The 26,006-nt window shown below is 33.4% G+C and overlaps 2 protein-coding genes across 6 annotated transcripts; one reads left to right on the top strand and one right to left on the bottom strand.

Moving 5' to 3' along the window:
• Window positions 1–9,111: 9,111 nt before the first annotated feature.
• Window positions 9,112–13,783, bottom strand: LOC145045751 (uncharacterized). The gene is made up of 12 exons (XM_078994075.1): window positions 13,661–13,783; window positions 13,200–13,291; window positions 12,356–12,532; window positions 12,191–12,282; window positions 12,034–12,140; window positions 11,538–11,952; window positions 11,341–11,439; window positions 10,565–10,789; window positions 10,176–10,375; window positions 10,038–10,113; window positions 9,650–9,759; window positions 9,112–9,546 (listed from the first exon to the last, which is right to left on the bottom strand). The coding sequence occupies exons 1-12, from the start codon at window positions 13,781–13,783 to the stop codon at window positions 9,112–9,114; spliced, it is 2,151 nt and encodes a 716-aa protein (XP_078850201.1).
• An 828-nt stretch (window positions 13,784–14,611) lies between these two features.
• On the top strand, window positions 14,612–19,587 carry LOC145048828 (UBP1-associated protein 2B-like). Of its 5 annotated transcripts, none has more exons than XR_013683058.1 (4): window positions 14,612–16,252; window positions 17,617–17,728; window positions 18,080–18,143; window positions 19,295–19,587. XR_013683058.1 is itself a non-coding variant. In XM_078997446.1 (2 exons), the coding sequence occupies exon 1, from the start codon at window positions 14,756–14,758 to the stop codon at window positions 16,250–16,252; it is 1,497 nt and encodes a 498-aa protein (XP_078853572.1). In that variant the 5' UTR covers window positions 14,614–14,755; the 3' UTR covers window positions 17,245–17,479. The 5 variants fall into 5 exon arrangements, 1 of the variants encoding a protein (XP_078853572.1); XR_013683060.1 differs by having other exon boundaries at window positions 18,080–18,150; XR_013683059.1 differs by having other exon boundaries at window positions 18,077–18,143.
• Window positions 19,588–26,006: the final 6,419 nt, after the last annotated feature.

Genomic DNA, 26,006 nt, shown 5'->3' with positions numbered 1-26,006 from the left:
AAAGACTCTTTTTCTCAGATTCTTCAGGCACTTCGGGGCTTCCGCCTCGTTCTAGGGAGGTTCCCTAGGCTTTTCGTTGGGGGGGGGGGGGTCGGGGCTAGAGAGAAGTTCTAGAGAGAGGGAAGCGATGGGAGGTGTGAGGAATCAAGAGGGCTTTACCTCTTATTTATAGGGGGCTGGAGGGTCACTCACGTTGTGAGTTTTATTTGTTGGGTATGGCATTTAACGGAATCCTAATAAAAATTATATACATATATGTATCTAAGTTAGCGATTTCGTTAGATAAAGTGTTAGAAAAACAATTGCTTTCGGTTAAGGAATGTTACCGAGACTTGGTTGAATCGAGGAAAACGGTTTTTCACCACTTTGGAAGTGTTTACGACCGTGAAAGGGGTTTATGGGCGTGAACTCCTCTTGAAGGGTTTATGGCCCTTTGCAGATTTGAAGGGTGCACGACCGTACACTCAAGAACAAGGGTGTTGTGTTCGATGAAAAACGTGTTCTGGATGCTCTAAATCGACTCCCAATGACGATTTTTGATGATTTTCGGAAGAAAAAGAGGTGTTTTTGGTGTTTACGGTCAGGAGTGTAGAGAGAGAAAGAGAGAGTTTTTAGTCAAGAAAGATTTAATGAAGGTGGGGGTCCCGTATATATAGGTTGGGGGTATGGTCAGTGGTGGGGTCCACCTGGCACCAACCGTACATGGGTTTACGGCCGTACACTCGCTCTGACTGCAAACATGTTGTTTTTCGAGAAAATTCGGGTTTTTCGCGCGATTTTTGGTTCCAACTCATAAAATTTTAATTATATAAAACGTAATAATTTTCCAAACCAAGGAATTTAACGGAAATTCAATAAAATTCAAATTTTATTAACGAAAATCGGCTAAAGATAACGGAAAAAGTTTCGGGTTGTCACAAGATATGTCTGACAGTATGTTTATGATATGTAATTATGTGATAGTAATAGGGGTGAAATAGTCTCCGTGACCGGGTGAGATAAACCAGAGGGTAGGCAGGCACCCTAGAATGGCCTGATACGGGTAGGTCAGCACCCCAAAACGACTTGACAGAGATAGATCAACACCCCATAATGGTTTAACATGAGTAGGTCGGGCACCCCAGAATTATCCGACAAAATGTACGATTGTATGGGATGTGGTATGATGGGGGAACTCACTAAGCTTCGTGTTCACCGTTTTCAGTTTTGGTTTAAGGTACCTCTTCATCTAAGGGGAAGGAGCTGGCAGGGTAGCAGCGCATCACACACACATGATTTCCGCTTTGAGAACCCTGGGATTGTACTATGATATTTTACTATTTGATGTTATGGTTTTGGAGACTTGTGATCTGTGATTGATGTTTTGAAATGATAACAATGATGTTTCCGTAAACTATTTTTATAAACAATATAATTAAACAAAAAATTTAGGGTCTCGCTTTTGGGATGTTACATGTCTAACTCTTTCATGTATGTGTATCCTTCAAATATCTATTATGTCGTTCTTTTTATGTATGTTGTTGCTTTCCTTACCTATATCTGCATGTAGTATATAATAAATAAATAAAAAACTTGCTTACATAATGTTTACATTCGTTTTTTGTCAGATTCATTAAACAAACGCCACCCTAAAAAAATAGACCCGCTTCATTAAACTTTTCTCAACCACCATATGCAACCTAAAGATCTCTCAAAGGTCAAAAATTGGAATAAACATAAATGCAGTTTAAATGTTATTAATACTTCTCCAACCTACCAAATAAAATTAAACGAATATAAATTAGAATGACCCTTCTTTCCAAATCGTCACACCAACACACAAATAACTCCACTCATAAACAACGAAAAGCATAGACTACGAGATCATGCGCCAAACCTTCATCACCCAGTTGCAGAAAAGGATTCAGATGTTAGAGGCAGCTATGAACAATATCCAAGAAGACATAGCTACCATGAATGAATGTGACGCCAATCTACAATGCTATCCACACTTCTCTACCTTCACCATATGTGAGAAGCTTTTAACTGATGCAAAGAATGAAGATGACTACATGCAAGATAACATCTCCATCAAGATTGCAAACGTGAAAAATAGGATTGGAACCTACAAAAACATTACCAGTGAGCTCTAGAGGAGTACGCATAAGAGTCTACTCTTGAGATAAGGAACAACTTTCTTTTGCATTACCAACTAGACACATATTCATATGATATTTTGCTAATCTTTTGCTATTATCAGTAGACGTTATGATGTTTGTAAGTGATTGTTCCTGATCATAAATAAGTTGGTATTATATTTTTTTTGTTTGTCCTTTACGTTTTATTATTAAAAGGCTAATTCGATCAACAAAAACATTCTCATAAAAATATTAAAAACTTGATAACCAAAATTTAGGAACGGTTCATTGATACTTAAAATTAATGATTTACATTTCATTAAAAAAACATTCATTCTCCAGAAAATAAATAAATATGATAACATAAAATTCATAAAAAGTTTAGAAAAAAATCATGAATGGTTCACTAATATCAGATGAAAATAGTTATAACGATTCAAAAAAATAAAAAATCATAATACCAACTAACCTCCGCAACCTCTTTCCTAGTTGCAACCTCTTTCCTAGTTGTATGTATTTCTTCAATTCTATTTCTTTAACTAAAAAGTTGGACTTTTAATTTAAATTTTATTGTCATGTAACAAATAAATTAAAAAATCCATAATTATTAATTTGTAACGTTGATCAATAAATATGACTAAAAACAATGACATGAAAAATCAATATAAAGGAATCCAACCTAAAGTTTTTGGTTTTCATATAAACTAGTGGGGAATTACTTGTGCCTTTGGCGCTATGTTAAAATTGTTTTCTTAAGAATTGTAGAATATTTAAAGCAAGACACATCGAATAAGTAAACATAGTGTAACTACGAACGCATGAAGTTGTGCAATGTATTAATGTAACCATAATAGAGAAGCGGTTTTCATACCATTTACATGCAGCCAACTACACAACTACAAAAGGAAGATAGTTTGATACACCAAAAGATAATTTAAACTGAAGGCCATTAAACAAACAAACATATTAAAGGTAGGGGTGTTTGTCGTCCGGAGATTTTTTACCTCCTTTTTGAGGTTTCCAATAAGAGTTTCATATTCGTTTTTCATCTCCTGCATGGCCCTCAACAGTTTTGCAGTTTCAAAATTGTTGTCAAATCAGATCTGTTGCATCTTGAGGTAGTTATCAAATGATGGTTCGGCGTCCATGTGCTCAAGTAGCTCCTTCTTGTAGTTTTGATGCTCAAAGGTTTCCTCTTGCATGTTCATTACTGATAATTTTGTTGCCTCGTAGTGAGTGATGAGGTTGTTGATGATCATTTCCATTTCTTGGGGTTTCATTTTCATTTTGGAATGCGTATCTGTTTTCTAGATGGTAGTGGTTTGAGGATGCTGAAGGATATGGATGGTTTTTAAATATGCAACTTCCTATTTAATAGGTAGTTGGATGTTTAATGCAAGTATTACTTTCAAAGGTCATGATTATATATGATGTAGCCTATGGGCGGCGTTTCAGATTACGAATTGATTTCATGGGTTTTTTTAGTAAAAAAACTAATGTTTTAAATATAAGATAATAATGACTTAAATGTAACGTAACATGTGAACATTTGGTGTGACATTAGTAGAATACAACAAAGATAATGGACAACGAAAGGAACATATTTTTGTAATTATGGCATAAAAACGTAAACAGTAAATCTAGCTAACGGGAAGGTTGGCTGCAGCGTTGTTAGTTTGGCGATGTTTTCATTCATTTCTTCTTCCAATGTTGCGATTATATTTGTAGCTTTATTGTCGAATTCATCTCCCTTGTTGAGCATATCTGCTGAAATTGCGTAGTTGAGGAAGTGAGGTTTTTCGGTTAACGTTTTTGCTAAATTTTCTTTCATGGCTCTTCCTACTTGAAGCTTGTGTTTAAGCGTGCGAATGGTTTTTCTTATTTGTATTTTGTGACGTGTGATTGTGTCAATCATACGTTGAACATCACAGGCCTTCATGATGGTGTGGATATTTTTGTTGTGAATTTTTGTTAATGAGTATGTTTTTGTTCGTTTGTCTAAAACTGTATTTATAATTGTTTTTTTTTTATTTTGTTTTAATATTACATGACACGTGTTCTACTTGGCGTATAAAGCAAAATGGTTTTTCAGAATACATTTTCCAAAGTAGAGATGCACAGTTGGAAGTAATTCGTTTACGTATTTTTTTATTTAAATGTATTTATTCATTTATTGGTGTAGGTATTGTTGTATAAATAATGTTTATATATTTATAACTATGAACCCATTACATCTGTCGATATACTATTATTTTTACATTGAACGTTTAATTTATTTATCGATATATGTTTGAAGGAGTAAATGACAAACGATTTTACTACTTAGAAACAAAAACTAAATAATTTTTTTACGTGGTAGATGTATCCTTCATGTTGTGTTTATACCTCCCGATCCTTTTGTGGATTTATCCTAACATGAAAGAAATGTTGTCTTGCATTGATTGATCGCCGATTAATGCATTTTCAAACATGTTATGTAATGTTTGCACGTCAATATCATGAGCGTTATTCGCCATGTATACTTGCACCTTCTCATCAAGGACAAAACTTTCATGCAACCTGGATTGAGCTGCCTCAAGTAGGTCGGCAATTTCTCTTATGAAGTCGATGATGACCGTCAAACTTTTATTGAAATATGTTGTGTTCATATTGATTTTTGTGATGGGGTTATGTGATATGTTTTTTATTTAGTTATCCAACTTACAATTTATGTATATTATATATTGTCCTTTTTTGCATGTAAATATGGTAACGTATACTCATAGATGTCCATGTGTGATGTTTCCTCCTGATAGCATTGCTTATTGGGCTTTTATAAAGCAAGGTGTAAGATGATGTGCGTTGTAATGTTATATTAGTAATGGAAGCTATAGTAGAGTATAACTGATAAGATCATAGTATAAAGGCTATAATTTATTTCCTCTTGATAACATTGCTTATTGGGCCTCTATAAAGCAAGATCTAAGATGACAAGCGTTGTAATGTTGCATTAGTAATGAAAGCTATAGTAGAGCCTACTTGATAAGATCATAGTAGACATGCATGTGTATTGTTTGTAGTAAGAGTAGTATAGATTAGTAAGTTCATGTAATACATATGAGTGTATAATTAGATAATAGGTTTTAACATGTGTATGTAGTTGGTTAGCTAAAAAAGATTTACCTCCTAAGGTATGTGTACGTATATTTTTGGGGTGGAAGGCACTTTCATGTGAACACCCTATGCACTTAAAACTAAAGCTAAAACGTCTAAACTGCTATTAGAAAGAAAAAAAATTGTCTTCATTTCTAAAAGGACATGTAATTTTATATCGTTCTGTATGGAAAATGAAAACATAGAAAGTGGTTTTCTACTTTTATATATACTATAGAAAAGTCGTAAATGATATGTAAGTATGTTATGGTAAGATATATTTTAAAATTTTTTAATAAATTTTATTAGTGTAGTAAAGTGAATTTTTTTGGTTTTTTTGTATTATAAATTGAAAAGAGAAAATAGACAAAAAGTTAAAACTGAATTTATAAACTTAAAAATAACGGTATCCTTTGTACGCAGGGATGTAGTTGTATGTCAGTTTCGAGAGAGAAGTGAAGCTACGAAGAAGTAAAGCTAAGTATATGGTCTATGTACATCTACACATATAATACAAAAGTGATAGTGATACAAAGAAACATGTAGAAGGAGTGTGTCTCTATTTCATCGTAGACGTGGTGTTGTTTGTCTAATCCGTATTCTGTGCGGTTTTACGTTTTGTAGTTGTTGTATCTGCATTAGTTTTAAACTTTATGGTTTATGTACTTTTAAAATTTTTGTAATATATCTATATTTAATGAATGAGCTGTTATCTTGGCTTTCAAATGGTAGGGATCTTCTAACATTCAATCTACTTTGTTAGGGGATGGAAGTTGACTCATTTTCACAGTGTTTTCAAGATGTTGGTTGTTGCATTGGTGGTGTCGTTATGGATATTTTTCTTCATAGGGGGATTTGTCAATATTTGTAACAGTGAACCGAATGTTGTTGTATGTTGATGTATTAGTCATACGTAACTTCATTTTCTTGGGAATTCTTTGTAAAGTACTGGCAATTGGAGGTAAATGTTTTCTGTGGTTTATGTCATCATGTGATATAAGCTTATCTGATGTTGTACCAAATAAGTATTGTGTTGCATTATCAGAAAGCACGACGGTGATTGACTGACTTCCATCCGTAATGATTGCACTAAGTTTGAACCTAAATATTTGCATTATTGATGTAATTTTTTTTGTGGTCAATAAGAATTTTGTAGATGTGTATGCTTACGTGGTAATTGGAGAAGCGAGAATACCATCCGAAGGGCAGAACCAATTTTCTCCTTGTTTAAAAGTTGCAATCTTGCACTTTGGATATTGAACCTGATACCAACAGTCTGAAAAAATATATTCGCGTATGGATGCCTTTGCAGTGAAACTTTTGTCCTGTACAATACAAAAATTATTATTTTTGGTATCAAAACAGAGATACTAATTTTTTTTTTCATATGTATGTGGATATGTAACATACCGAAAGATATGAATGAGTTTTCTCTAATATATCTGATAATAGTGTTAGGGTTCAAAGTTTACTGGTGAATCTTGAAATGTCCCATAACTGCAACATAATAAACCGATGATAAGGAAAGTAGATTTATTTGTGTTGTATTTGTATGTATGAAAATACCCGTCTATAAGAATTGTTGTCTCTGGAATTGGTGGGTTGATATACAAGTGAGTTGCGCTGCTTGTGCCAAGTCTCAATGACCCTTTATGTTATTTGTTAATGAAAAGATCCCAATTAGGTAATTGGGAATTTTTTGATGTATATTTATGACTTTGGAAAGAAAATAAGATGGATTTACCAGCCTAATTCGAGATATTTACACTGCTTATAGCAACAATAGCTAGAGCAGGGGCATTTTCAAGAGAAACACGATCGAACTTTGAAGATATGTTGGTACATTCTTTCCACAAACTTATTGCAATGTCATCACCACTGATGTTTATAGGTTTGATATGTATTAGTATTGTATAAGAATAATAGCAGAAGAAATAAATGCTTACGAATAGTTTTATCATAATCAGTAGTAGATACGGTTCTTTATATTTCTTTGTACAATTAATAAGTTTGCTAAACACACCAAGAAAGTCTGCAAGTGGAAACAATATTTTAGTATAAATTAGGTACAACTTGTTAAACAGGACATAAACATAATTTTTGTTTAAGGTGTGTAATATGTATTATGTATATAGATATGAGAACATGCATGTTGATCCATATAATCTGGAATTTGTTTATTGGAAATGAAGTTAAACCAGTTCGTAGGTATGATGTGTGTGTCTGGAATAACTGTAATTGATGATGTTGTCCCAACAACAATGTCAACGTCTTTTTCTAGCCATTTTTTATAACGGTTTGGGATTCCACATCCATATTTTTCAATTGTATAGCATCTGTTAGGAATAAGGACACATTGTACAAATCTTTGATCCTTTCGTTGTCCCAAAATTTGGATGACATCACCCTTACAAGGAAACCACAAATAATCAACTAAAAATAGAAACTTTGAAAAAAAAAACTGCAATGGGATTTAAGTACTTACATTTTTGTCAACACCGAGAACCATGTTTCCTGAGTCCTTATTTATGGCGTCCACATGCGCAATATTCAAAGCTAAAATCATTGAAACATAGTATTTTCCTTGTAAACTATGTAGTTGGTATTTAACAATATAAAAAAGACATCATCTGAGGCGTAGTCACAAACCTGTATTGCTGTTCCTGGACATACACAATGTATCTCTGAGATTGTTGTTATTATTTGAGACATATTTGGAGTTATGATAATATAGAATTATATTTATGATATTTTAATGCATTAGTAAATATTATACTGTATCTATTATTATTTAAGACATATCTGGAGTTATGATAATATAGAATTATATTTATGATATTTTATTGCATTAGTAAATATTATACTGTATGTATTACTAAATTTAGGTAAAAAAAATAAAATGAAACATGATGTTGTATATGAGTATAAAAGATAAATATGTATTTAACAACGTTTTTGGTTTTGTTATTAATTTTCTCTAGAAAGTCTTTGAAAACAACGTTTTTGGTTTTGTTATTACTAGTTTTTCCGTGAGAATGCATAAGTATTTTGACTGATTTTGGTGATGTAGCACGTGACAATGCAACGTAAAGCTATCCGTGTGTGAAAAACAGTTTGGGTAGATAAATTCCATTTTTTTTAAAGATTGTCCTTGACTTTTGTTAATCGTCAAAGCATAACATACTTTAATTGGAAATTTCTTTCTTATGAAGGTAAATGGCATATCAGGAGCTTTATGGATAAATGTAATATGGGGTAGGAAAACTTTCTTCCTGACAGAGGTACCAGTAATAATTAATGCCTCAATCATATTTGGCAGTAATTGTAAAACCATTAATCCTGTTCCGTTGCATAAACCTTCTTTTTGGTTTATATTACAAATTAGCATGATTGGTGTGTCGATTTTTAATGATAGTGAGTGTGCAAGAATGTTAGCGAAAGTGAGGGCATTCAGATATTCCCATGCATAGAAACTGTTAAAGTCTATACTTTGCTTGCCATTGTATTCAATATTATCAGCACTTTCGTATATCTTTGAAGTACCACGGGTTTTCTGCAAAACCATGTCATTTATTTTTTGGATCATCTCATTTTTGGGATAGACAATTGCTCTACCAGATAAAACATTTGGCAAAACTTTAAATTAAAGAACATCTCCATTGTATTCTGATGCAGGTATAAGAAGTGAATCAGAAATTTCGATCCATCTACTATTTGTCCTATCGACTATATCAATTTCGCCAATTATTCCATCTCCAACCTTTAGTAACCAAGATGCAAAATATGGCCATAAGTATGGGTTTGGAAAGGTGAGAGAAATTATTTCGGAGGGTGTACTCTTTGGAGAGACGGGCAACGACTGTTAGAAGTCCCCACCTAATAACATTGACATACCACCAAAAGGTTTCATTTCACATTCAACGATATCTCTTAATGACCGATCCAAACATTCAAAACAACGTCTGTCACTCATCGGTGCCTCATCCCATACAATAATAGAAGTGCGTTTTAGTAGCTCAACAAGCATTGTACGCTTTCTAATATTGCACGCGTATGAATCTGGAAAGTCAATTGGAATATTGAATCTAGAATGAGCAGTCCTTCCTGATGGAAGGAGCAAAGAAGCTATTCCTGAGGCAGCAACAGCAAGTGCAATTTTTCCTCTCGAATGGAGACAAGCAAGCAAAGTATTCCACAATAAAGTTTTGCCGATTCCTCCATGGCCATAAACAAATATAATGACTTGTTCATGTCTCTCTTCTACATATTGAACTTTGTTGTGAATATAAAGTTGTTCCTGATTCAGAGATAACAACATTTGTTCATGATTGAAACTAAGCACGACTTTATCATATGTCGTTTCACCACCTAATGTACCATAAAGACATGGGATCATTAACATCGCAGAGAAGCAGAATATAATAGAACAGAGAACGTAGTTGAGGTGAAGTTGCCCATTCAGAAGCCTGGATAAAAGCATCCATCCATTCTCTATCATCTCCTATTAGACCTAATGACATGCACCACGGGAATCATAATACATCGTATCTGAAGCAGTATGCAAATCCTCATAAGATTTGCAACCCTTTTGATGACAAAGTAACATTCTTAGGAAAAATAGTTCTCCAACAGTTAGATAAACAAATATAAGACTGCTAAGCGCTTGGGAGTTTGAACGTTTTCTTCTTTTCCAACTTTTTGAACTTTATCCCACCAATATTTAGTAGGATAGGAGGCATATGTAAGATTATGACCAGATGCATCCCACCTATTTTTTTTCAAACCAACCTAACAACAAACTACTACTAAAGCTAGGATCCTCTACAACCTGTTTAATACGGATATTTTCTTTAAAGAAAACTGACTGCATATTTGGCAAATGCACAGGTAAGATCACAACAGGAGGATGCTTGTGAATAGGATAACCAAGTATACGCCACACAACCTCATGAGGATATAGAAACGACCATCGATGTAATCTTTTATCTCATCAACAACCATACCTTGCGCAGAAGTGGAAGGCTCACAAGATTGAACGTCTTTATTAATTACAAATTTAACACATTCCATTCCCTTTGACACATACTTGAATAAATACTTGATCATCATATTCCAATCGCAATACTCTACATTGATATATGCATTGAAACAACAACACAACCTTTTGTTATATGGCACTATGTACCTGTTATCTATTTCAATATCATTTAGTAATGTGTGATTTGAGACTGAATTTCTTTTATAGTGTGCATAACCATCCTTATCAAACACTATACCATAAAGAAATTCCTTTGGGAATTTCTTCTTACACTTACCATCCCTCATACAAGGTGCCTTGTTGTTTAACAAACCACACGGTCCATGTAGTAGATATCTTGTAACAATACCATATAAGATTGTCCCACAAAGTGGATTTGGTAATTCAACAGTAATGTAGTTGTCGATTGATGAAGGCTCCTTTATCTTATGAGAGTCTTCGACCCATATCAGCACATAACAATGAGGCAAACCCCTTTTTTGAAATTCAATTGTATATAAGTCTGCATGGAAAAATATATTACAAACACATGAATAAAAACCAATACAAATATAAATGTATGAATAAATAAAGTTTATATATACTTACATGCTGAAATAGGCCTAAAATTTTTATCAGATTTCAGGTACGCATTAAATGCAACAACTTTCATATTGAAAACGCGCGAAATTATGTCAGCCCTGCTACTAACATCAGATTGGTGATGTGAAATCATGTAACGTGTAATTTCTGGCTACCTAACATTGCATGTGAATGTTATAAAATACTGTGGATTCCCATATTCCCGACAAATAGAAAGGGCATCCTAGTAGTGGCTGTAGATGTACCGTGGACCGCCAACAAAAGATGGAGGCAGAAGTACACACTTGCCAACAGATCGGGTTTCAGTGTTACCACGTGATATTGCATCATAAATACCACTAACATATGCTGATCTTAGTTGCCATTGATTGTGTTCATAAAACTCAAGACACGATAACTCGATACAGGCATAAGCATCAACTAAGTATTGTTGAAACAATCTACATGAATTCAACAACAGAGAGTATATACCATTCCTTGCGTGTATCTGATAACTGTAGTACATGTTAACAGTCATATTCCTAACCTTACTACTCATGTCATTATAAAGCTTCAAACGTGGAGACCAACCTGTCTCACCATACAGAAACATGATAGGATATTGTAATGGTATGTAGGTAGGATGCAGTTTACTAATCCTACATGGAGGGCCTTTTCTAGATGTACACCTATGTCATATGTGCTACCAACCGCATCCTCACCAACAACAATACAACCTAATGTACCCAGAACTGGAGGACCATATAAACAATTAGGAACATCATTAAATAGACAAACTGCATAGTCAACCAAATTCTTCTCAGCAACAACATCTTTCGCAGTTTTAAAGGTTCTAACATATTCATTATGAACTGTAAAAGGATCCATAAGACCTTGAACAATTTTTGGATCCAAAGTGTGATTTTTGGTCTTTTGAAGGGCAGACATCCTATTCCGCAACTCATGTTCTGTATCAGCTATATATAATTGTAAAAACTTAGGACCCTTCTCATCAACGACACCAAAAGCACCTATCCAATGGCAAATCTGACCCGAGACTTTGAAGACATAAGGACCACCAATATTATTAATAGCCTCATCGACCTTACCCCCAAAAGATGTCATACTAAACATATTATTATAACCCTTATTTTATTTTTTTTCATAAAAGGGGGAAAATCATACAAAGCCAATAACAAAATCAGGAGGCACAAGTGGATATGACAAAACCACAAAGCCAGACCTACAACAACGTGTATAAGCAGGACAATCTGGAACTGATAAATATAACCCTTTCATCAAACCAAAAAAAAAGTTGAACATGACTTACAAACAAAATTACAATCACCAACATCATCATAAGAAGGCAAAACAAAAGAATCATTACAAACAGGTGAAGATAGTATATGAGGAGAAACAATTGCAGCGAAACGCCTAGAGAAACATCGTTTGCAAGATAAAACAACAGCCATGAGAGTGCATAAGACGAAAAAAATACAACACATACCTAAAGAAGAACATAGACGACAAGTAGCAGAAGCAGACAGAGGCGAAAACAAAAGGCGGCAACCGATGCTGAGGAGGAGAAGATAAGCATGAAACAAAGTAGAAGTTCCAAGTGAGGAAAAGAAGATAATCACCAATAAAACTCGGATTTCCAGTGGCAAAATAAAAAAGAAGAAGACTTCAGTGTTCAAATAAGAAAAATAGGAAAAATAACTGTAACTAAGGTTTTAGAAATTGATACTATATATAAATATATAGTAATTATTTATTATCCGTTTAGATCAATTAGTTATCTAAATTATTATATAAACATGTTGTTTGAGAGTAATATAATTATTTTGTTTAGATCAATTAATTATCTAAATTATTTTATAAAAATATTATTTAAAAGTAATATAATTATTTTGTATAGTGAGTTAGATGAAAAATCAAACACTAAGTTCTAATAACAAGAAGTTAACCTAGTTAAAACTTTTAATTCAATCAACTTCGACAAAATTGCAAAAATGGTCCATGTGATTGGCAAAATTATGTAGTTTTGGTCCAAAACGAAATGTTGGTGTACCACTGGTCCAATTTTAGATATCTTGTGTGGTTTTGGTCCTTATGGTTGTATTTTCTTGTGTTTTTGGTCCACATCCTACCTAAAATGACTAATATGCCCTTTAAATAATTATATTTTAATTTAATTAATTTATTTTTTATTCTTATAATAAAATAAAAAACAAAAACAAAATAAACTCTCTCTCTCTCTCTCTCTCTCTCTCTCTCTCTCTCTCCACCGTCATCAGACCCATTCCAATTAAGTCACACTCCACCACACCCTAAAATAGGACCACCATCACCACCACTCCGACGGCGACTCTGTTACCCTAGCTCCGGTGGCGGCTTCCATTGCGAGATCCACAACAAGATACATGATACGACGGTAAGACATCTAGATGTCATTAACAAACTTAGGCTCGAACAACTGGAATCACAAAATCAAGTGAAAGATTCAACTGAAGAACCCTAAATTCGCCGTCGTCGACCACCCAGAACAACTGGACTATCACCACCATCGATCGTCGTCACGTTCCCCACGGTTGCTCGATTTCTACACCAATGTTTGATTTTAGCTCGAATTAGGAGGGCAATTTCAATCTCAGATCCTTGAAATTGACTTCGTATCCTCTTATCCTCATCTTGTTCGAAAGAAGTATAAGTTGATCTAGGAGGAGGTCAGGGAAGTAGAACCCTGGCCCTCAACTCTCTTTTGCTCTGATTGCGTCGCCACCATCAACCTCACTTGTTCCCTTCAAGCTACCTTTTGCAACATCGGCCATTCGATAACAAAATCAACATCAATCCACATTTCAGCGCATAGAACAATTTTGTAGTTCAAGACGACCTCTGGAGAAAGATGGATCTGTGGTTCAACATCCACCATTTTCTATAAATCCGTCAATTTTTCGATGTTTTGGTTTGATTTTTCAGGTGAATGGTGGTGGCGAATGGTTATTAGGTTACAAAAGGAGAGGTGATGGTAGGGGAGATGGAGGTGGTCGGGCAGTCGGCAACGAACGGTGGTGATGAATGGAGATAATGGCAAGAGGAGTGAGAAAGAATGATTGTGTGTGTTCTTAAGGGGATGGTGGAGAACAAGGATGGTAGCAGGTGGATGGTGGTGGTAAATGACGATGATGAAATGCGGATGGTGGTAGTGAACGAAAATGGTAGTAGGAGATCGTGGTGGTAAATGATAAGGGTGGGATATGTTGAATGTTCTTGAGAGGGTAACACCTGGAGGGTGTTCTTAAGAGAGAGAGAGAGAGAGAGAGAGAGAGAGAGAGAGAGAGAGAGAGAGAGACTTTTAATAATTAAAAACAATAATATAAATATAGAAAATAAAAAATACAAATATAAAGGGCATAATAGTCATTTTAAGTGTACAGGGACCAAAAACACTAAAAAGATCCAATTTTGGATCAATCGTGCACCAACATTTTGTTTTGAACCAAAACTGCAGAAATTTAACAACCATAGGGACCATTTTTGCAATTTTGTCATCAACTTCTAAACCTATCAATTATAACCTAATTAATAACTATCAAAGAAACTTTAAAAAAAAAAAAAAAACTTTGGAAATTTTTTTCCGAGAATGATTGTTTTATTTTTCAAAAAGAAAACCATTAAAAATATAAAGAATATGTAGAATATACTTTGGTCTTATTGAAAACCGAAGTTAAAAGATTGGAGATAGATGCACCATGCGGTGACGAAACACGTGCCCTTATATCTGCAATCAATTTATAACCCTAATCCCTTCAGGTGAGGCTCGTACCTCTGAAACCCTAGCCACCACCCAACTCTCAACCCCCAAAGAAAGAAACCCTAAACCGATTCTTATCGTCCCACCACCATGGCCAAGAAGCGAAAGTCTCGTGCTTCACAACCTTCCGTTGAAGAACCAGTACCCAAGGAGGAGCCTCAAGAGCAGATCATTGAACCACAACAGCAACAGGAAACTATCGCCAATAATGATGTCGTTAAAGAGGAGGAGCTAGAGCAAGAAGCTGACGAAATCGCTCATAATCTGGAGGAGAATAAAGTAAAAGATGAACAAGAAGAAGAAGAAGAAGAAGGAGAAGAAGAGGATGAAGAAGATCCTCAGGACGATGACGAAGAAGAAGAAAGCGAAGAAGAAGCCACCGTAAACGACGTCAAGGTCGAAACCAACGGCGATGGAGGAGAAGAAACCGAGGATTTGGAGGACGAACCCGTAGAGAACCTTCTTGAGCCGTTCTCAAAGGAACAATTAGTCTTACTGCTCAAGGAGGCCGTTGCAAAGCACCCTGATTTGATTGAAAGCGTTCAGAAGATCGCTGATGCGGACCCTGCCCACAGGAAGATATTTGTGCATGGTCTAGGTTGGGATACCAACGCCGAGATTCTAACGAGCGAGTTTGGAAAATATGGCGAGATCGAAGATTGTAAGGCTGTGGTAGATAAGGTCACCGGAAAATCTAAAGGTTATGCCTTTATACTCTTCAAACACAGGGCCGGAGCTCAGAAAGCTTTGAGGGAACCTCAGAAGAAGATCGGTAACCGCATGACCTCATGTCAGTTGGCTTCTGCTGGTCCAATCCCAGCTCCTCCACCAACCGTTCCTCCGGTGTCAGAGTACACTCAAAGGAAAATATTCGTGAGCAACGTGTCTGCGGAGATAGATCCTCAGAAGCTTTTAGAGTTCTTTTCCAAATACGGGGAGGTTGAGGATGGGCCATTAGGATTAGATAAGCAGACTGGAAAGCCTAGAGGGTTTGCTCTCTTCGTCTATAAGAGTGTGGAAAGTGCCAAAAAGGCTCTGGAAGAGCCCCACAAGGTCTTTGAAGGGCACAATTTGAATTGCCAAAAGGCTGTTGATGGTCCAAAGCCAAACAAACCTTACTTTCAACAGCAACACCAGCATCACAACCATCATCAACATCACAACCAGCATCAGCATCAACAGTATGGTGGTGGTGGTGGTGGTCATCATTACCCTTCAAAAAAGGGCAAGTACAACAACTCAGGTGGCGGTGGTGGTGGTGCAGGGCAAGGTCATTTGATGGCACCTTCTGGACCATCAGTGGGTGGTTACAACCCTGCTGTTCCTCCGGCATTGACTCCTGCTTTGGGGCAGGCGTTGACTGCACTTCTTGCGACTCAGGGAGCTGGACTCGGGAATCTTTTAGGACTTGGTGGACCTCCACAGGGGATGCCGCCACCGATGAACAATGCTGGATATGGAAACCAGGCAGGTGCGAGCTATGGTGGTCAACCAGGGATGCAGGGTGGTTACCCAAATCCACAGCTTGGTCAAGGAGGCAATAGGCCGCCACAAGGTGGTGCACCTTACATGGGCCATGGTCACTAGGTGAGTGTAGAAACTGCTCTCTTTTCATCATCTGGTTTACTTAAAATTTGTTGTTTGTGCAAAATGTTACTGATTTAACGTGGCTGCAAGTGTTTTTAAAAATTTCTACATTCTCTTGAGTTCTTTTAAGCAGTCAGTCTTCAGCAATCATGTTATACAATCCAATGATCCATCAAGGAATTTCGAAAAAGAAGTATGAAACTTTAAAATTCTTGTTTTTTTATGGCAAAAAAGATATGTTTTTACATTCTAGTTATTTATGGTCTTTGAAAACGCAAGTGTAGGACTTAATTTCATATAGTCACCTGCTTTTTTCTATTTAACAAGGAGGTATATTAGTATATATTTCTGTTTGATGATTATTCGATCTTCTAACTTCAAGTCTGTATCACTTATTTCTTATGCATTTAGTTTACTGATTAATCTTATAAATAACTTGCTGTTAATCACTAACACTTGCTTTATCATCTTCTAGTTGTGCTTTTCATAGCCATACCAAGTAACTCCATGTGGGAAGAAAGATGAATTCTCATTTCAGTCATTTGTTGCAGTAACTTTTGATTGAAGTCCCATGCATTGCTATTTACTTTTGATTTGATGGACTTAATGGGGCCTGACTTTTTACAAATTTGCCCTCTTTTCTCCAATATTATTTAAAATCATCTATAACACTTGATGGAAAAAAGAGAAGACATCTCCATTATATATGAAGATTATGAATGTGTGTTTATGTGTATACTTGTATTTGATTAAAGAGCATAACTACATAGTGTTTTTTCGGTTTTCACATCTGCATTATATTTAAACTTTTGTTTAGCAACTATTATTATATTTGAAGAAATGTTTTTTTTATATGAATTTTTGGACAAGTAATAAAGTCATGAATATGATGGTTTTTCCGTTTCAGTTAAAGCAAAGAGTTTTCAGCTGGGAATCTTGTTTTCTGAAATATATTTTTTTTTTTTTTATAATGCAAAATATTTATTGTGCAGATTCCATTCCATTCCATCATGTTTTTGTTTTGGACTCCTGCTGATTCTTCTCAAGTTCCGGCATGCAAATGAAGTGTTTTCTTTCTAATATTATGTTGTAGCAAAAAAAGTAACCATTTGCTTAAAGAGCAGAATCGTTAAACCTGTATTTCCCTATTTTCAGTTACAATTACTAGTATTTTGAAACTATGTAGTAGTATTTCTTTCACTTTTATTAAGTATCCTCCTTTAAAAATGTTTGACTTTAACTCTCATACCTTTTTTTTTTTCATTGTTTTTTTTTTTTTTAAACTATGATTGCAAATGGGGTGTTAGTTATTATTTGGCTTACTTTTTGTTGGCTACTTTTTCTTTATGCTTGTTGTGGTTTAGAATGAAAGTCTCACTGTAGCTTGGCCTTCAAATTCAACTGGTGAGTTAAATCAGTGTATCCAAAGGCAAAGAAGGTGATGCACCTGAGTGAGACCTCATTTATGGATTTCAGGTATTTCAGTTTTTCCTGTTACAACAATGTAAAAAAATTTGCTTGATGTTTTTTTGGAAACATGTGGTAAATGCAAGAAGCAACAATGTAAATTTTTTCTTATAGCATCTTGCTTTCGGTTTTTCCTGTTACAAAGATGAATTTATGTTAGTTATAAACAATGTGATTTTTATTGTTATGATTTTTTAATGACATGAAATCTCAAGTAGAGTGCTATATGAAAAATTTTCAGAGTACAAAAAACAATGTCTTTAAATGAACATAAGCTGTGAGTATTGAAATGGTTTGTTAAAGAAAATGTTGAGATTTGGGGTTTTTTTTGAGTTTTGATGTACATGGCATTGGCAGCAGAATATCTGTAGCTGAAGAAAGGTTAATATTTGGAGCCTTACATTTTGAAGACTACTGAAAAGAGGTAAGAGGTATGTTAAGTTTATGATCTCAAGGACTTGGAATTCAAGATTCCATTCCCATTACCCGAACGGAATTCGAATCCATTTTTTCTCGCTCCAAAAAGATAAAAAGTTAAAAAAAGTATTTGAACATAAAGGAAAATATAAAAAATTTCATTACTAAATTATACAAATCATACTACCCTTGTCATTTTTGGGATGACTATGGTGGACTGGAGAGGAAGAGGTTGGAGTATGAATATGCATTTTTTTTAATGATAATGTTAATGATAAATAGTAGTTACACTATACAACTAAAACTTGTAAATTGTAATGGCCAAAATCTCGATTTTTGTATTTAAAATTTGCGAGATATATTTTCTTTACGGCTTAAAAAATCGTAACTCAGTTCAAAGCTTTTTATTGTGTTCGTAACTCAGTCAAATTTTTGATTCCGTTGGCTTAAATATCTCAACATACGAATGTCTGGATTTGTGTTTTTTAATAACCCAAATAATGGTATTTTTGAAACGTAATTACCAAAATACTGTAAACTTGTGTGATCTGATTATTCGTTTAAAATAAATTCTAAAACAAACTCCTTACAAACTCAAAAGCAATTTTACATCGCTTTTAAAGCGTAATAATCTATTTTGCCTACACGTCTATAGTATTAATTGATTTCGTTCAAACTTAATCCCTTTAACCTTTTTGTTATGTACGAGTATATTATTATTCCAAGTTCAAACACCCATCCTTCCCAACTTCGAGGGTGTGTGCTAATTTAAGTTGATAAACGTTTTTTAACATATTAGCTTATAGTGATATAAAAAAAAAGAGTTTTTAAAAACAGTGTTTAGATAAAAGTTTATGCGGTTTTTTGATTAGTTTATGCGGTAAGGTATCAAAATGTTATAAGTTTTATTGTTTGGTAAAACGACAAAAAAAGGCTTCCTAAAGTTATGGGACTACTATAAGTCTCATGGAGTTTTTGATAAGTTGAAAGGAGCAACTTATCATATATATATATATATATATATATATATATATATATATATATCCAAACACTTGTGTTGGTTTATATCGGTTTGGAACTGATAAGTTAAAAAAAATATTTTTGTAAGCTATCTCCATCCATTGTGAGAGGGGGTTTTAATAGTGGCTATGGTGATAGGCCTACACCGCCGCTGCTGAAAAAAGGGTGCTAGCGGCTGTGTTATCAACGGTGGAAAAGGGATGCCATGGGAAGGAGATGGCCGGCAAGAAAAAAGATGGTAGGAGGCGGGGATTCCATAGCTTTTGAATTCTTTATGTAAAAGGTTGAAGGTTGGGTGATCCATAATATAGTATTATGGTAGGTGGTGTAATATTGAACGTATGGAATTTGTAGGTGTCATGTCAAAAACGCTTGTTTTGTGTGGGAATGGAAGACTAATAAAATATTTCCCTGAGGTGAGAAATTATATATTTAGATTCTTTTATCTAAAATTGGTTAAAAGTTTGAAAGGTATTGAAATAACCTTTTACCTTTTTATGACGAAAAATATTAAGATATCAATCAATTGTGATAAGAAATCAAATTATGCCCTTTTAAATCCTAAACTTTACGCCATAACTATTGACGGAATCCTTTTAAATCCTAAAATCTATAAATGGTAAACTATATATCATAATCCATGAACTCCAAACTTTAAATTGTAATCCATAGACCTTGAACCGTGGACACTAGAATAGGGGTGGGTGAGTATTTGGACATGTGAACCTGAATCGTTTTTTTGATCTTCGGGTCGGTTTTTGGTTATACGATTTGAGCAAAACTGGTCTAGACCGGTTGGTTTTGGGTAAAAATCCGTCTTGGACCTTTTTATTTAAAAAAAAAAAACAAAATTTCCAAAAATGGTGGTATTTAATTTTTATAGCTTTTCAGTTCAAATTACAATTTTTTTTAGATTGATGGTCCTTTTGAGTTAGTTTGTTTGTGATTTTATAAATTGAAAAGACAAAATTGTTCGTATTATATTTAGACAAAATTACAAAAATGGTCCTTGTGATATACAATTTTTTGGGATTTTAGTTCAAATTGCCCTTATTATATTTAGACAAAATTGCAAAAATGATCCTTATGGTATGTAAAATTTTGGGGTTTTAATCCAAACCCCAAGTTTTTTGGATTCATGGTCATTTTGGAGTGATTTATGTGTAGAAATGGTCCTCAGACTTAACTCCTGTTAAAAAGGATATGTTAATCCCCTCATGCACCTCATACATGAGTTAAGGACAACGATGACATAAATAGCTATGGTGGTTTCTTATGTTTGAGGTGGAATCAGACGGTGGCTTCCTACTCTGGAGGTGGAGAGTCGGTAAGATAGGGTTTTCGACGAATCTTAACAACGGCGACGAAGTTTAGGGTTTTCATATCCAACAACGTTGCAAATATGGTTGGACGGAATTGGTTCAGATCTATGTCGCCGGAGGTGGTTTGGGTGGTGGTCCGACAGGAGGTGGTGGGTCGGCAACAATATATATATATATATATATATATATATATATATATATATATATATATATATATATATATATATATATATATGGGATATAATATTAAGTGCTTCAAAGAACTAGGAACTTAAGAGATAGGCTAAGAGAATCGGAAAGAGAGTGTTTAGAGAGACATGAGGGAAATAACAACAGAATTTTTTATTTGTATGAGAATTCGATGATCTTTACAATCGATTACAAGCCCTTTTATAGGAAAAGATTGCATACTATTTACACTTAAATAATTACACTTAAATAATTAACAGACAGACTATGACATTACATAAAGTAGGAAAAGACCACACACCGAATAAAGTAAAAGCACATTTCTAAGAGTCGGAAATAATTCTATAACGACAAATTATAATTTCATAAATGGCCCTTGAACTTGATATGACTTGTCTTTGTTCTCAAATGGCCCCTAAATTTATTCAAGCTTATCACTTTGTATCCCTTGTTGCAAAAACATCATTCGCTAAAAATCTCGATGAGTACTATCAATAGAAACCGGTGATCCTGGTTCTGTGTCAACCTGTTCTTCACTGTTTATAATATCTTCTAGTCTTAATAGTGTATCTCCTTCGCCGCTGAATGGCAAGAGCATATGCCAGTTTTGATGAGACCAAATTTGTAAGTAGTGTCCTTCTGCTAAGAGTTTATAATTTTTCCAACAAAAGCTTGCAGGTAGTATAGGTGTTTTTTGAGCTGTGCATATATCTTCGTTCGAAAGATTCTGTAGAGTCCCAAAATTTATTTCTTGTTTGCATGATAACTTTTTAAGATAACCATGTTGTACTGTTCTTTGGGTGATGAAGATTCTTTTTCTAGCAGGTCTGTAAGTATGTTCATCTGCTGCTGGAAAAGAAGAAAAAATTTTGCACCCAATAATTGGACTGATGCTGTGAGAGGCGATGTTTCCGGCTGTTAAAATAAATTTTTCTCCTAATTTATTAAGAAGACTTTCTGTGCTGCTATTGAGGCAGAATTCTAAGTAATCTATCATTCCATTGTGATAAAAATTAATTATCTGTTCTTCTGGCATATCTGTAGTTTTTAGGTTTATTTGTAACAGGAGTATGGGAGTATCTTCTCCTTCCTCATTCAATCTTTGGATTACTGTAACTCCTTTATAATTGATTTCTTGAAAAGCAATCTGTACAATTTTTTGCTGCAATTTATATAGAATTGCTGGAAATTCTATACAATTTTTTTGAGATACCATTTGCTCAAATTCTTTGAACTGATCAAGTACTGGCCTCAACGTTTGTCTCCAAGGGAGATCTAAAATGCGAGCTTTAAAGCATTCATAATTTCTGTATATTGCTGTTTTTCATTTCTCATCTTTTTTCTCATTCCTTTGTATAAGCTGTATATTTTTTGCTTCAAGAATTTTTATTTTTTGTCTCAAAATATTGTTTTCAATCTGGCTTTGTATCTGCTGTGTATCTTTTCCAGATTGGATAAGTTGTTGTTGTAACTTTGCAATAATTTCCTCATGAGCTTTGATCATTTGCTTTGGACTAGTTTTTGCTATTTCTGAAAATGTTTTCACCTGTTCGGGTTCTATGAAAAAACTGTTTAGCCCAAAATGTTCCCGAGCAATATTCATAGCTTCTTGGAAACTATAACATCCCTTGTAAAGGGGATTTTGACACTGTATATATTTTATAACTGTTGCCCAATTATTAAAAATCCCAACTTTAGTGCCTCTTATGACAACATAATGTGTAAACTTCTTTATTTGTTTTTCAGGAGTCAATGGTGATTGTTTATGAAAGTAAAAACTTAAGGCATTGAGAATTTGAACTTTAAATGATGAAGCCTGTGGAACTGTCTGAATATGCCATAAGTTGTCTAGCAAACATTGTTGGTCTTCTGTCAAGTTCACCCCGATCATGGGCCTAAACTTTTTACGTTCATCGAAGCAAATTGGTAAAGTACAATTACCAAATGCTATAACGGCTTCTCTGTTCTGTGTATATTGTGTATTTTTTGAAGGTCCTGTCCAATAATGTGAATGCTGAATGTTTGACGATTGTGGTTTAGATCCTTGCAAAAGGTTATTATTATGTGTAATACTCGCTATTTCTATATAAGGAATCGAGTTCTGTTGTATGGGTTTATGCAGATATTCTGTTTTTATTGCTGAATCCAACAATTTTTCTGTTGATGTTATGTTTCTATCTTCTTCTGAGGAAATGCTCATAGAAGAGGAACTTCTTTTTTGCTGTGTAGGCTGTATTAATTTGCTCTTTCCCTTGTTTCGACTATCCATCTGCAAAAAATAATTTGTTAATATTTCGGGATAGCATGTCAGCTATTCCATTATTTTCTCCTTTTATGTGCTCAAAATTTATCTTATATCCACTTCCTTGTATCGTATTTTGTAAATTAATCCATCGTGTCCTATTTATTTTCTTACTTTGATCATTTTTAATAAAACGAACTATAGCTTCACAATCTGTTCTAACTGTAAATTCTTTATGTAAAAATATTTTAAATTTTTCTAAAGCATTTATTATGGCTTGTATTTCGTAGTCTATAGAAGTCCAATTCATTCCTGTCTTATTAAAGCTTCCACTAGCATATGAGCATATTTTTTCTGTATCTTTTGGACTATATTTATCGGATTTGCAAAGGAGAACGGCTCCCCATCCTTCTTTGCATCCATCAACTTCTATTATTATGTAATCGGTGACTAATGGTAATTCTAATGATTTAATATTTTTAACTGCTTCTTTAATTACTTTAACTAATTTAATGTCTTCTTGGTTAAAATGTTTTTGTCCATTTTTTGTTGTTTTACTATATAATGGTCCCACTAATTTTGAAAGATTAGGAATAAATTTTCGCGCATAATTAACCAATCCTAGAAAAGCTTGTATCTGTTTTAGATTTTCAAACTTCTCTGGGAATTCTAAAATTTTTGTCGATATATGACTTTGTAATTCAATTTTTCCATTTCCTATTTCTAAACCAAGAAACGATATTTTTCTTTTAAACAATTCCATTTTTCTTTTAGAAATAACAATACCATTCCTTTTTATTTCTTCAAATATTTTCTGTAAATGCTTCTCATGTTCCTGTACTGTTTCACTGGCAACCAAAATATCATCAATATATACTAAACAAAAATCATATTTTAGAAAAATACTGTCCATAAACCTTTGAAATATAGATGGGGCATTTTTAAGCCCAAAACTTAAAACATTCCATTCATATTGTCCTTCAGAACATGTAAATGCTGTCCATGATTTAAAGTTTTCATCAAGCTGTAATTGATTGTATCCAGATTTTAAATCAAACTTGCTAAAAACCTTTTTTTTTTGTATCAAGTTTATTAAAGAGTCTTTATTAGGTATATTGTAACCATCATCTTCTGTATTGTCATTTAATCTTTTATAATTATAAACTATTCGAGCTTTTCCTCTTTTTATTTCAGAATGATTTCTTACTATAAAAGCTGCTGATCTATGTGGACTTTCCGATTTTCTAATTAATCCCTGTTCTATCATTTCTGGTATCTGTTTTTTAAATTCTTTTTTATCTAACGGACTATATTCTATGTTTGCTGTTCTTATTGTAATATCAGGATTTTTTAATTTAAATTTACAAATATAATTAACTTTTGATTTTGTAATATCTTCTCCTATAAGTCCAATTTTCTCCAAGTGTAAAATTATAGGATGATTCATACTTTTTGTTATATCTTTTCCTTTTTCTAACTCATGTGTTAAAAATTCTGTTAATAACTTAATTGTTTCATTTTCAATGTTTGTCTTAATTTGATTGTGTTTTAAAAAGTCTAATTTACCCTGTCCACCACGCTTTTGTGCAAACTCTGATGTATTGGTATATTTAAGTGTTGGAAAGCTATATATATGTTTACTAAGTGTAATAAAATTACGTGTTATTGTGATAGCACCATTTAAGGCAAAAATAAAATTTAGTCCGAGAATAAAATCATTAGATTTTACATATTCGGGATTGATATTAACTTGTGGGATATCATATTTCATACTATAGTTACCTGCAAAGTCTAGAAATTGAATACCTGTTGGTTCTAAGTAATGTGTAATAGTTATTAGTCTGTGTTCAATTGTTCTTGTCATTAATTTATATGATAATTGTTTATGATATGATTTTGGTGCTAAATGATAAGATATAACACTTTTAGTTGCTCCTGTATCTACTAATGCAGTTAAATCTAAAAATTTATTATTATCTAACCATAATCTACATTGTAGGTTTATCATGTTGGGTGATCCATCTGTTTGTATTAATATATATTCATTTGTTATTTGAGACATTTGGTTTATTTCATTTACTTCGTTCTCTTCAATATTGATCTTTTTCTTTTTATCTAACACCTCCTCTAAAATATTTATTCTATTTTCTAAAGTTTGTATTTTTAATTTGTGTAATTCAGCTATTATTTCTAATTTTTCTATCTTTTCTGATTGTAATCCGATTTTTACTTCTTTATTTTCTTTTTCTGTTTTTTCTTTATTTATTTCTAAATTGTATAGCTTTTTAAGGCATATGTAACAAATTTTTGTAAAACATATATTACATTGTGATCTTTTTTCTATACTAGGATAATATCCACAATTATAACATTTTATATAGTTATTTCCTCGTTTGTTTATCCAATTATGTTGACATTCTTCTTGTTCTGTATTTACGTATGTATATGTTATTTTGGTTAAGTGCTTATCATTATCACTATCACTATATATACTATATATTGATTCATTATCAGAATTATCAGAATTAAGAAGTTCTATATTATATTCTCCTATTTGTTCTATTAAATTGCTTTTTTCTATATTTTTATTTTTGTTTGGGCATTTATTAGCTAAATGTTTAATATCGCCGCAAATAAAACATTTACAATTTCTTGTTTGTGGCCTTTTTACATATTTATTTTTATAGTATGGTTTATTTCCTTTTTTATATGATGTGCTTTTTCGTAATTTCTTTTTTCTTTCATAATGTCCATATGCTTGAGGTGTGTAAATTGCTGATTTACAAAAGGCATAAGCATTTTTCTTTAATTGTTCTTGTAAAGCTACTTCTTTACATTTATCTTCTAATACAACAAATGTATATGTAATCCTAGGTCCTATTCCTAGATTTTTCTGTTCTCCATATTGTTGTTTCCATGTTTCATGTATATATCTTCCTAGATCTCCTGGAAGTTTTATAAAATATTTATCACATAAATTATCATCCATTGCTTGCCCGGTTTGTGATAGTAATCTAATAAAATCTAATGTGAATTCATTAATATATTTCATATCTGCTATACTTAATTGTTCAAGATTTCTAATAGCTGTATCTTG

This window comes from Lactuca saligna, chromosome 5 (genome assembly GCF_052625555.1).
Source record: "Lactuca saligna cultivar CGN05327 chromosome 5, ASM5262555v1, whole genome shotgun sequence".
NCBI classification, from domain to species: Eukaryota; Viridiplantae; Streptophyta; class Magnoliopsida; order Asterales; family Asteraceae; genus Lactuca; species Lactuca saligna.
This window is presented reverse-complemented; position numbering and strand designations above follow the sequence as displayed.

Excerpts from the sequence above, each read along its gene's own strand:
- LOC145045751 (XM_078994075.1), bottom strand. The coding sequence starts at position 13,783 with ATGGTGGATGTTGAACCACAGATCCATCTTTCTCCAGAGGTCGTCTTG. Across the intron at positions 13,292-13,660 it reads AATGGCCGATGTTGCAAAAG|ATGTCTTACCGTCGTATCAT; the intron begins GTAGCTTGAAGG and ends AATGACATCTAG. Across the intron at positions 10,790-11,340 it reads TCAGATACACGCAAGGAATG|ACTTATATACAATTGAATTT; the intron begins GTATATACTCTC and ends TTTTCCATGCAG.
- LOC145048828 (XM_078997446.1), top strand. The coding sequence starts at position 14,756 with ATGGCCAAGAAGCGAAAGTCTCGTGCTTCACAACCTTCCGTTGAAGAA.